Consider the following 11,684-nt stretch of genomic DNA (forward strand, 5'->3'; position numbering starts at 1 on the left):
TATATTAACTGATAGATATTACAACAGAACACCCTACAATGTTTCTGTAATTGTTATTTAGTCAAGTACCTCACAGTTAAATAACAGAAAGTGCTAATGTTTGCTATAGTTATTTTTCATTACTATTTTTGTAATAAAATGATAAGGTTGTATCTGTTTACATATTGTATTTACAAATATGGTTATTATTTTGCACAATTACTAACCAGTTAGAACATCTTTTCGTAATGAGGAGGAACAGTTGTCAGTTGTCCATTGGATTCCAACTAAGAAACAATAAATATCTGATTTTTTGTGGGAAAGGACTAATTCTATTAGTGTAACTAATGTGCAGAGGCTTAATGTCAATATCTCTGTTGATTGCTTTCTGTTTAATGCACTCAGGTGGATTTCACATATATACCACATTATATCTTAAGTAGTGTTCAACAAAAACTACAAGAGTTGATAAATTAGTGGAATAATGGAATAAACCTCTGATCCTGTCTCACCCAACTAATAATGTAGGCTTTACAGATACATCCAGTAGATAAGCAAAATAAAAATGTCTAACTTGTATATTACAAGATAATAATTTAATATTTTGCACCATGATAATTCATAAAACAAGCAATTTGCTTCAACATACTTGCTTTAATTACTGATGTTATTGAACTTACATGAAAGGAGGGTTTCATAATTATTTTGTAATTGGTAAAACTAAACATTTTTCTGTTTTGTATAGATTTAACAATTTAAATATGTAAATTTCATTAATTTTGAAAAGATGGCCTTCTCCTTGACCTGTTGTTTACAAAGTTATTGGCTTTCAAAATTTGCTTTACATTTCCTGAAACTGTCATTGGCTTTTTTAAAGTTATAGAAGTTAGCTTTTGGGGATATTTACTTGCATCTCCACTTACCAGAGGCTGAGCTTCTGGTGCATTTTCAGGAATGGGTAGAAAAATCCCTGGGAATATAAGAATAGGAGGAACTGCTGGTGCTGGTGGAGGTGCTGGTGGTGGTGGTGGTGGTTGTAATGGTGGTGGCGGTGGTGGTAATGGAGGTGGCGGTAGTGGTGCTGGAGGTGGTGGAGAGGCTTGTATGGGAGGCTGAGGTAAAAATGGTCCAGTTATACTTCCTGGACCAGGAGATAAATTTGGGTTAGGAAGAATATAAATTTGCCCATTAGCCATTGGCGCATTTGGTGCAACCTCATTGCATGGTTCACCACCTAATTGTGTTTCAGAGGGAGCCTCGGGTGCCCCTGTGAATATAAAAATTGGAGCAGGAGGAGAACGTGGTGGAGGAGGAGGTGCACTTGGAGCAGAAGAGAAAATAAAAACTGGTGGTATTTCGTCTGGCTGACCACTATCTGAAAATATAAACACTGGTGGTACTCCTGGTGAACTTGCTCCTGATGGTTCAGTTACTGATGGACTTGATTTTGGAGGTAATGCAGGAAATTCAGGTGGTGGAGATGAAGGTTGTCCTGGCGCCTGTCCTGGAACTGGAACAGATGTTTGGGTTGGCATTTGTATTGGAGCTTGTCCTGGTACTGGACCAGACGGTTCAGTTGGTATTTGCACTGCAGTCTGTCCTGGCCCCTGACCATATACTGAGGTTGACATATGACCTGGACTTAGTCCTGGACCTTGACCGGATGGTTGGGTTGGCATTTGTCCCGGACTTGTTGCTTCATTTGGGCCTAATGGTGAAGGAGAAGCTTGTCCATTTCTAGCTGCTGGGAAGGCACCTGGGGCTGGTGGAAATAATGGTAATACTATTATTGAAGGAGGCTGTGCAGGACTAACAGATGGTGCAGGTGGTGGTGGAGGTGCTGGTGCAGGTAAAAATATTATTGTAGGGGATGATGCAGCCGTAGGGTGAATTGGAGCTGGTTGTGGAGAGATGACATGATCAGATCCTGGAGGAGGTTGTGCAGGGCCTTCAGGAATGGAAGGCTTTCCATTAGGGACACCTGGGCCTGTAGAAGGAGAGGGTGATCCAGGAACAGCAGGATCACGGCCAGGATAAAGTGATGGACCTGGTGATGAAGGTTTAGAGTCCAAGGAAGGGAATGGTTGTTGGAATATAAAAATATTTGGGGATGCAGAAGGTGATGGTGAAATTGGCCGAGTTGGCAAAGAAGGCTCAGAGACAACTGGTCCTGTTGGGGAAGGAGGTGACTGAATTGGTGGTACAATTATGAAATACGGTGGACCAGAAGTAGGTGAGTGACTTGGAGGGAAACTTGGTGGAATAGAGGGAACAGGTGATGGGCCTGCAGGTGATAAAGAGGGACCTGATGGAGGCGTTGGAAATGCAGATGGAATTTGTGGAGAGCTGAATGGGTCAGATGGAGAAGATGGTCTGTCTGAAGGAAATGCTGATGGTGTTGAAGCAGGGTGGAGGGGAACTGAGGGAGACAGTGGTGGTCCAGAAGGTATGTTTGATGGAGCAGTAGGAACTTGAGTGGGAGGAGAAGGAACAGTTTGTGGAACTGAAGAGCCGGGTGACTGTGAAGTTGGATCTACAGCAGCTTTTGCCTGTGTATCTACAGCAGGAGATATTACAGGACTAGGAGGATTAAAAATAAAAATTGGTGAAACAGGAGGTGGAGCTGGTGGAGATGGTAGTGGGGCTGGAGCTGGATCACGAGGAGGAAACACAAATATTGGAGGTGCTGGTGCAGGTGGCTGTAAAGAAAGTAAAGGTGGAGAAAGACCAAATGAAGCAGAAGAAGGACCCTGTGCTTGAGGGCCTGGTAACGCTGGAGGGAATATGAATATTGGAGGAACAACAGGAGGTGCAGAAGGTGATGGGGAAGTAGGTGCAGGAGATGGTACAGATAGTGGTGGTGATTTTTTATCTTGTGGTGGAGCTGATGGGAAAATGAAGACAGGAGGGGGAGGATTTGCAGGAGATGTAGAAGTTTTACTTGGTGCTGATTGTCCAGTTTGTGTGAAAAAAGAAGAGGAAGAAGGATGAGGTGATGCTGGAGGAAAGATGAAAATAGGTTGTGAAGAAGCAGAAGCTATAGGGGCTGAAGGATAACTTGGTTGAGTTGATTCAGATTTAGAAGATGCTGAATGCTCTGAGGAAGATGCTGGGTGTGGGAAAATGAAGACTGGCTGAGGACTGGCAGGAACATTAGAAGCTTGGCTTGGAGGTGCTTGATTACTCTGCACATCAGAAGGAGGAGATGAATGACGAGAGGGAGCAGGAGGAAAGATGAAAATAGGTGGTGAAGAGGCAGGAGGTGTAGATACAGAAGGAATACTTGGTTGAGCTGATTTAGGCTTAGAAGATGTTGAATATTCTGAGGAAGAGGATGCTGGTGGAAAAATGAGGATTGGCTGAGGACTGGCAGGAACATTAGAAGCTGGGCTTGGTGCTGCTTGACTAGTCTGCACATCAGAAGGAAGAGATGAATGACGTGAGGGAGCAGGAGGAAAGATGAAAATAGGTGGTGAAGAGGCAGGAGGTGTAGGTGCAGAAGGATAACTTGGTTGAGCTGATTTAGACTTAGAAGATGCTGAATATTTGGAAGAAGAGGGCGCTGGTGGAAAAATGAAGATTGGCTGAGGACTAGCAGGAACATTAAAAGCTGGGCTTGGTGGTGCTTGACTAGTCTGCACATCAGAAGGAGGAGATAAATGACGTGAGGGAGCAGGAGGAAAGATGAAAATAGGTGGTGAAGAGGCAGGAGGTGTAGGTGCAGAAGGATAACTTGGTTGAGCTGATTTAGACTTAGAAGATGCTGAATATTCTGAAGAAGAGGGTGCTGGTGGAAAAATGAAGATTGGCTGAGGACTGGAAGGAACATTAGAAGCTGGGCTTGGTGGTGCTTGACTAGTCTGTACATCAGAAGGAGATGAACGACGAGAGGGAGCAGGAGGAAAGATGAAAATAGGTGGTGAAGAGGCAGGAGCTATAGGAACTGCAGCTGGCTGAGTTGGTTTAGAGGCAGGAAAAGATGAACGTTCAGAGGAAGATGAAGCTGGTGGGAAAATGAAGATAGGAGGAGGAGGAGGAGATGGCAAAGGGTTGCTGGGTATAGCTGGACCTATAGCTGAGCTTTGGGTTGATGATGCCGAAGATTTTGTAGGTGGTGAAAAAATTAACACTGGGGAACCTGGTAAGTTTGCAGGAGGTGAAGAATCAAGTTTTGATGGATATAAAACTGGAGGTTTGCTTGGTGCCGGAGGTTTTGGGGGAAAAATAAAAATGGGTTGACTTTGGATTGAAGGTGTTAGCTGTAAATTTTGTGGAGAATTTTGAGGAATTTTTGGTTGCTGTGCTCTGTTTTGTGAGATGGGAGGAAATATGAATATTGGGGGTGAAGGAACAGCTGCAGGCTGGGATGCAGCAGCAGAAGGAGCTGCCTCTTGAGTTGGTGGAGATTTTTTTTTAGGCCTTATTATGTATATAGGAGGATGAACTGGTTTGGGAGCACCTGGAGAAGAGAGTCTAAGGGGAGGTAAAAGCCAAGTTTTCTGGGCTCTTTGAAGAAGGGACATTTTTCTTGTTCGTTCATCCAGGCTCTGTGTTAAAAATGAAAATATCTTAAGAATAAATAAAATAAAAATTAGATTTAAAGAGTCAGTTAAGCAAATAATTGAATGAATGAATGGATGTTTATTATCATAGTTATAAAAATATGCATTCAACAAAACAATATTTGACATATGACATCACCATAGTATAAGAGCAGCAAATTATAACACAGTGAATATTACACAATAAATACAAAAACGCTATGAATATGTACAAAATTGCACTTATGCCCCATAGAATGTGTGCATTTAAATGTAAACATTTTTTGTTTACTATAAACATTGCAATATTAACACAATTATTTCATAAGCTTAGTGTAGCTCATGCTAAAGCTAAAAATTATGTTTCACTGTTTTAATCACATTCAACAATTTACTTTTCATTGAGAGTGCTTTAAAACAGTATGATTTTATGTATTTAAACTTTGTTAAAATATGTTTAGAACATCAGATATTTTATAAAAAGACAAAGACTTATATAGTCCCTTGAGAAGCATATATTTTATATTTTATATACAGTAGTCCCAGAAAAAAATCAACTAAATAAAATAAGTATTGAAGCCACATTAAAAAACAATGTTAATTTGATTATATAATATACAATTTTAAATTCTTACTTTAAATTGGTTTGTGATGATCTATCTAGTTTGATATTTAAATCTAAAATGATGACCAATTTGCTCTCTTCTGCATGGTGTGTTTCTTTCATGCACAACTTTCAACAGCCCCTAATACTGACTGGAAAGTACTGCCACTACCAGACTGTATGTAATACTAAATTGGGCATCTAATATTGTAAAGCCTTAACTGAAACATATATTACTTTCTGGCTTTTTTTTCTCCTTTATCCTTATATTGTTACAGCATTCATTATCGTTTGACATCCCGGTTTGTTCATAGCCTTTGCTCAGACTTGTTTGGTTTATTAAATGTTTTACAGACCATGTAAATGAATTTACCCGCTAATCATTTTAAACTGAATACCAAAGTAAGCTACCATGTCCAAAGTAGTTTTACTTACAAACTTCTACAATTTTTATTGCATCATTTATCACATCTTTCATCACATTACATAGCTACTGCGAATAATCTATCTATCTATCTATCTATCTATCTATCTATCTATCTATCTATCTATCTATCTATCTATCTATCTATCTATCTATCTATCTATCTATCTATCTATCTATCTATCTATCTATCTATCTATCAATTTTGGTATTTATTCAAGATTTTCTTATATCAAAATAAAACAATATTATATCCAGGTGATATAATGCATTTTCTCTAGATGTTGTTTTAAAGTTACAACATTATTACTGAGCAGCCTGTACAAAATATGTTATATTAAATTACACATCTGCAGTACTTCTTTCAATGATAAATTGTTTTTATGGAAGAGTAATGAAATAAACATGCATTTCAAAAACGACTTACGTGAACACTTGCCAGTATGCAGACAAAGTACATAAAAAAATGGAAGTGCTTCATTTCTGATTAACAATTTCTGTAAATTAAATAGATATTTTCAGCAATTACATTCTGTTCATTTAATGTTATTTTGGTATATAAGACTGCTAAGACACTTCATTAAAATATGAAGGATTAACTATATTTTACTGATTCATTTTAGTTCAAGCTAAAAGCAAAATGCCTTTTTCATAAAAGTTAACATTAATAAAGAATTACATTTACTTATTAAATGCTGTATTTTAAAAACCTTAGAGCATGCAAAGTAGTATATTTACATGTTAGTAAGTTGTAATTGTTACCTTTATTAAGAATCACACCATTTCTTCCTGCCTTGTCTTGTTTTCTCTTTTCAAGTTTGTGGTAAGTCCTGTAATTTAAGGTATGTTATCAAGTATGCCATAACCAATGAACACACAAAATCAGGAAGGGAGGTGTGATTCTGCACTGCTCCAGTATGAGTCTAAAACAAAAGAGGGTGCTGTATAAATGACATTTTAAACCGAAAAATACTGTTTTCTTTGAGATAATATAATAGTAATGTCTATGCATGCCACACTTACAGAAAGCATGCAGTCAAAAATTGAGCTTCACCATTCTAAGACACTACATAAAGTAATAAATTAACTACCTTAATTTCTAACAATTACTTCCATTACGATCTATATATCACACAATATATCTAAAACAAGTACATAGGACATCAAGTCTCTAAACCTATTATGATCAGTGACATGTTACAATTTATTACTCAAAAAGATCATTTACACTTATGAGTGAGAGCTAGACTGCAATGAGATGTAAGGATTATGGGAGACTTGTGGGTAGTATATTAAGAAGTGGACAGAATTTGTTCTTGTTTTTGGATGTAGCAATTACATTAGCGGAATATATAATATGTTGATACACCCATCCAGTTATCCAACCCGCTGAATCCGAACACAGGGTCACGGGGGTCTGCTGGAGCCAATCCCAGTCAACACAAAGACACACAACGCAAAGCAGGAACCAATCCTGGGCAGGGCGCCAACTCACCGCAGGACACACGCACACCAAGCACACACACTAAGGCCAATTTAGAATCGCCAATCCACCTAACCTGCATGTCTTTGGACTGTGGGAGGAAACTGGAGCACCCGGAGGAAACCCACGCAGACACAGGAAGAATATGCAAACTCTACGTGAAGTGAACCCGGTTCTCCTAACTGCGAGTCAGTAGTGCTACCCACTGCGCCACTGTGCCGCCCATGTTGATACAATACAATAATGACTTACTGTGAATGAGTTTGTGGGTGTAATCTCATTAAAACTTTCTCTCTGTGCTGCATATATACATTATATATCATAGATACCCAGAGGACAGTTGGGGTCCTGCCCAGGACAGAGGTGGAATCCTTACCCAGCAGACCTTATGATTCTCATCCTGATTGGCATGCCCAAAGGTTACTCTCCGGAAAGCTACAATACAATAATCTGATGCCTTCAGATGTTGGCATCTCATTTCGAACCACAATTCATTGAGAATGAATATCCGCCTCTGTGGCCAGCTCCTACAAGCCACTTAACAAAAGCCAAGAAGACTATGCTAGATAAATATGCCTCATACGCCTGCTTTGTTTATTATTTGTCACTTCAATTAAAAGGGGAGACCTGGCTGGCACTCCAACATTTCATAGAGTCAGCCCGTGTTCCTTCCACCCATCCACAATATATATATTGTGAAAGCCTTGTAGAGTACAGCTCCCCAGACCTGGACATGGACAGGCAGAACACACAAGTGTAAAAGCAGCACACTTTATTTTCTTCCTGGGGCAGCTCTGTTCTCCGCTTCCCACTTCAGAACACAACAATACTGCTCAGTCCCTTCTATCTTTCTGTCTTTTCTTTCTTTCTATCTTCTCTTCTCTTCTCTACCACCACCACTCCTCTCCCAGCAAGCGTTGTCCTCGACCTCCTGACTCTAGCTTTCCAAACAGAGTGAGGTGGTCTCATTTATAGTGCACCCAGAAGTGCTCCAGGTACACCCGGATCCTCTTGTAGCAGCACTTCTAGGTGTTTAGCTCACGTCCTGAAGCAATCTGGGGGGTTGCCCAGTCGTGTTCTGGGGAAGGTATTGTCGTGACCCTACCCTCTCCCCCTGTCCTCTCTTCCTGTCCTTCCATCACAGGGGTGTCCCAGCTTGACCAGTGTCTCAGCCATCTGCCACTATATATATATATATATATATATATATATATATATATAGTAAGAAAACAAGGACACGCATAAAGATTTGGGGTTTTTAGCCCTGGATACTGTAACATAATGGTCAGTAATTTTCAAGCAAAAAATCATCAGACACATAAGGGTGGGTAAACGGACAACTTATACAGGGTCGGAGCGGAAATTAAACAATGGGATGCTGGGAAAAGCGTGGTGATGAATGGGTGGCTGGCATCATCAAACGGAGACCAGAAGGCAGAAAGGGACCCAGAAGTGCTGCGGTTCTTTTGGTCATCCGGGCGAGATTCTGAGAAAATAAAAAGAGAGAGGTTAGTTGTCCCCTGGCACGACTTATCGCTGTGTGCGTCGGGTCCTTAAGCTGCTCCCCATGCGCTTGTGCGTGACAATATATACAGTATATATATATATGGGGCACCCAACCCCCAGTTGCGGCCAGTCTGCCGCTTGCATTGTGAAGAGGGGGACTGAACTCACCCCAATGAGATATGGTCGCTCCTCCGAAACCCCCTCTTAAACGGTGATACAATGGGAAAGAAATACAGACTAATACAAAAACTATAGCCCAGGAATGTGTGGGGAGTCTGTGCACATGTCAGGATCCCTAATGAAGTCCTAATGGAACAAGGAATTTGCTTTACATCAGATATCTTTAGGGAAGTCGCTAAATTGCTTAGACAGACATGTTAGTGTAACATTTTAACTAAATGCTAAAGCAGATAATTAAAAAGTTATAAGAATGAATGGAAGAGACTGGTACCAGTTATTCTCCTTTGTCTTGTTTGCCTTCCAGGGGGTGCTGCAGGCCTCCACAGGCTTTTCTTCATTTGAACTACTATACAGGATACAGTCATGTAGACTCCAGGGGCCTCATGTATAACGCCGTGCGTAGAACTCACACTATAACATGACGTAAGCACAAAAGCGGGATTGTGCGTACGCAAAGAAAAATCCAGATGCTGAAATCTGTGCGCACGCAAACTTTCACGTTCTTCCACTACATAAATCCCGATCAGCGTGAAAAGTAACGCACGTGCACGCGCCTTCTGTCCCGCCCCAACTCCTCCCAGAATTATGCCTCTTTGAATATGCAAATCAATATAAATAGCCTTCTGTGAAAAGACAATGGGAAAAGCACGGGGGGGAAATATAAGAATTTCAGCAAATACCAAGTGGAGGCAAAGGAAAAACGTACTATTTGTTGGTTTAAACAGTGGTATAATCAACAAAAGGAAGTTGATCAAGTGACAGAGTGTCGGAGAAACTCGAAGGCTCAAGTTCACAAAGTCGCACAGTGCCCAAAATAAAAAAGAAATCACATATCAAAGTCGCTGTGAAAAGGCGAGTCGTAGCCCACCGTCTGAGTATCATATGAAAGCTTATTAGGGTACAGACAAAAAAATAGGCACACAGTGGGAAAAAAGCACAAAATGTCAACTTTAATCTCGAAATTTCCAGTTTAATCACATAGTTTATTTTGCCATTAAAGTAGAACATCATACACTTCATCTTAAAATCGTTTACTTTACTAGTTTCTCAAATCCCATTGTAACTAAAGTGGCACATTAAATGCTTTGTTCTGTATTTGATCTTCTATGTGCTCTATATGTGTGAATCACTACCTGCTTCTTAAACGGGCTTTCTCTTTCTCTGACAGGACACATAATCCATTACATTCGTGATATTACAGCTCTCTGAATAATTAAAATACTGAGATGTATACGTGATATCTTTTTCATGATGATAGGAATGAAAGCATGTTATTAAACATGGGAACACGGTGGCGCAGTGCTTGTTCATGTCTCACGCAAGAGGCTTGCGGCACCATGTGCGACCTTCGATGAAATAATTTATTACAGAAGTACTGTCTCTTTCAAACGTACTAACCTCCAATTCCTGTCCTTACTTTTCTTTCTCCAAAAACCCAATCGCCACACAATCAGCTATATAGACGTGAAGCAATCTGTAAGCTTAAAATGCCGATTCTTCAAAACTTTTAAGGAACATTGAAATATCTTCGTAGTACATGTTTAATTATTATATCCGTCTATCCTTCCAGTGTCGCGTCAGCACCAGCAAGAATAAAACGCAATGCAGGAACACTCCCTGAAGTAGCTAGCGCTGCGGCACCGTGTCCTCACAGGTTTAATTATTAACAATAAAGATTATTTAAATGAAGTTAAAGTTTTATCTGTATAATATAATCAACATATTTTGCTGCATTTCATCTTAAAAATGATATCATCATATGTAAATACACGCTTCATAAAGTATTATAACTGTAGTGCAAGTTTACAGTGAGGTAATTGTACTTATAAGTAAACAGTTCTACAAGGAGCACTTGATGGACTGATTGAGTGCGTTTATAGTTCTTGGGATGAAACTTTTTCTAAACCGCGAAGTCCGTACAGGGAAGTCTCTGAAGCGTTTTGCCTTGACTCAGGCAGCGTCTGCTTCATGCTGTGTACCGATAATTCTCTTTCCGATCAGCTGCTGCTGTGAGTCCCCACTCAGATACAGTGATATAAATACTCTGAGTGGTGCAGTGAGAGTAATATGGAAAAAGATGATCTGCTGTGGCAACACCTAACGGGAGCAGCTGAAAGAAGAAGAAGATGCAATGAGAGTTACAACGCTAAAGCAGTTATGGTATTTGGAATACTATGGCTATTTCCTGGACCATCATATTGCTGCAGGTTAATTACAATCAGATGCATTACACTAATAAACAATATGCAGTTAGTTTCAGTGTATTTATAAAGCCGCGTCAGGAATGTGGATCTAAGAAAGAAAGGGTGATCACACAGGAACAGTAGCACTGCTTTGACGCTGGGTGCCGCCAGTCCGCAAAACCGAGCAGAGAAATTGCGTACGCCAAGGTATGAGTTACCGTGGAAATGTGCGTGGCTTTACGCCAAGTTTAGGTTTTATACATCGCGATTTGAGCGTGGAAAGGTTCGTACGCAACATTTCTGTGCGTACGCACTGTTTATACATGACGCCCCAGAATATTATAAAGGAAGATTGGGAATTAGAGCCCATCACATGTTCAGTTACTATATAGTTGAATGCGTCACTGAGTTGTGCAATTGCTTTTTAAGGATACAACCCCTGATGAAGGAGCGTACAGAACAAAGAATGCAGTCTAGACTGTACAAAGGAGGGACCACCCTGCATGAATTTAAGCCAGGTGGTTATGGTTATGTTTATGGTATTAATTCCAACTGCTTATTATAAATTGTTGTCTCATTGACAGGGGCCATATGAAATTAAGGAACGGGTTTGAATTTTATTGCCTTGTGTATCAACCTAATCAAGTCCTAAAGAGTGAGTCTACCACAGTACTCTGTTAAAGCCATGGAAGGAACAGAAGTCCAATGAATTATTCAGTAGAAGTGTGTCAAGAAACAATACTGGGGCTCCTTCATACCAACAGCAATATGCCTGCATAATGCC

General features: G+C 40.2%; 1 protein-coding gene across 1 annotated transcript; it reads right to left on the bottom strand.

Moving 5' to 3' along the window:
* Positions 1-209: 209 nt before the first annotated feature.
* Positions 210-6,360, bottom strand: LOC114652838 (uncharacterized). Its single transcript, XM_028803146.2, has 4 exons — positions 6,311-6,360; positions 5,976-6,045; positions 903-4,526; positions 210-266 (listed from the first exon to the last, which is right to left on the bottom strand). Exons 2-4 carry the CDS (start codon positions 6,027-6,029, stop codon positions 210-212), a joined length of 3,735 nt encoding a protein of 1,244 aa, XP_028658979.2. The 5' UTR covers positions 6,030-6,045; positions 6,311-6,360.
* Between the last annotated feature and the right edge of the window lie 5,324 nt (positions 6,361-11,684).

This window comes from Erpetoichthys calabaricus, chromosome 5 (assembly GCF_900747795.2).
Source record: "Erpetoichthys calabaricus chromosome 5, fErpCal1.3, whole genome shotgun sequence".
NCBI classification, from domain to species: Eukaryota; Metazoa; Chordata; class Cladistia; order Polypteriformes; family Polypteridae; genus Erpetoichthys; species Erpetoichthys calabaricus.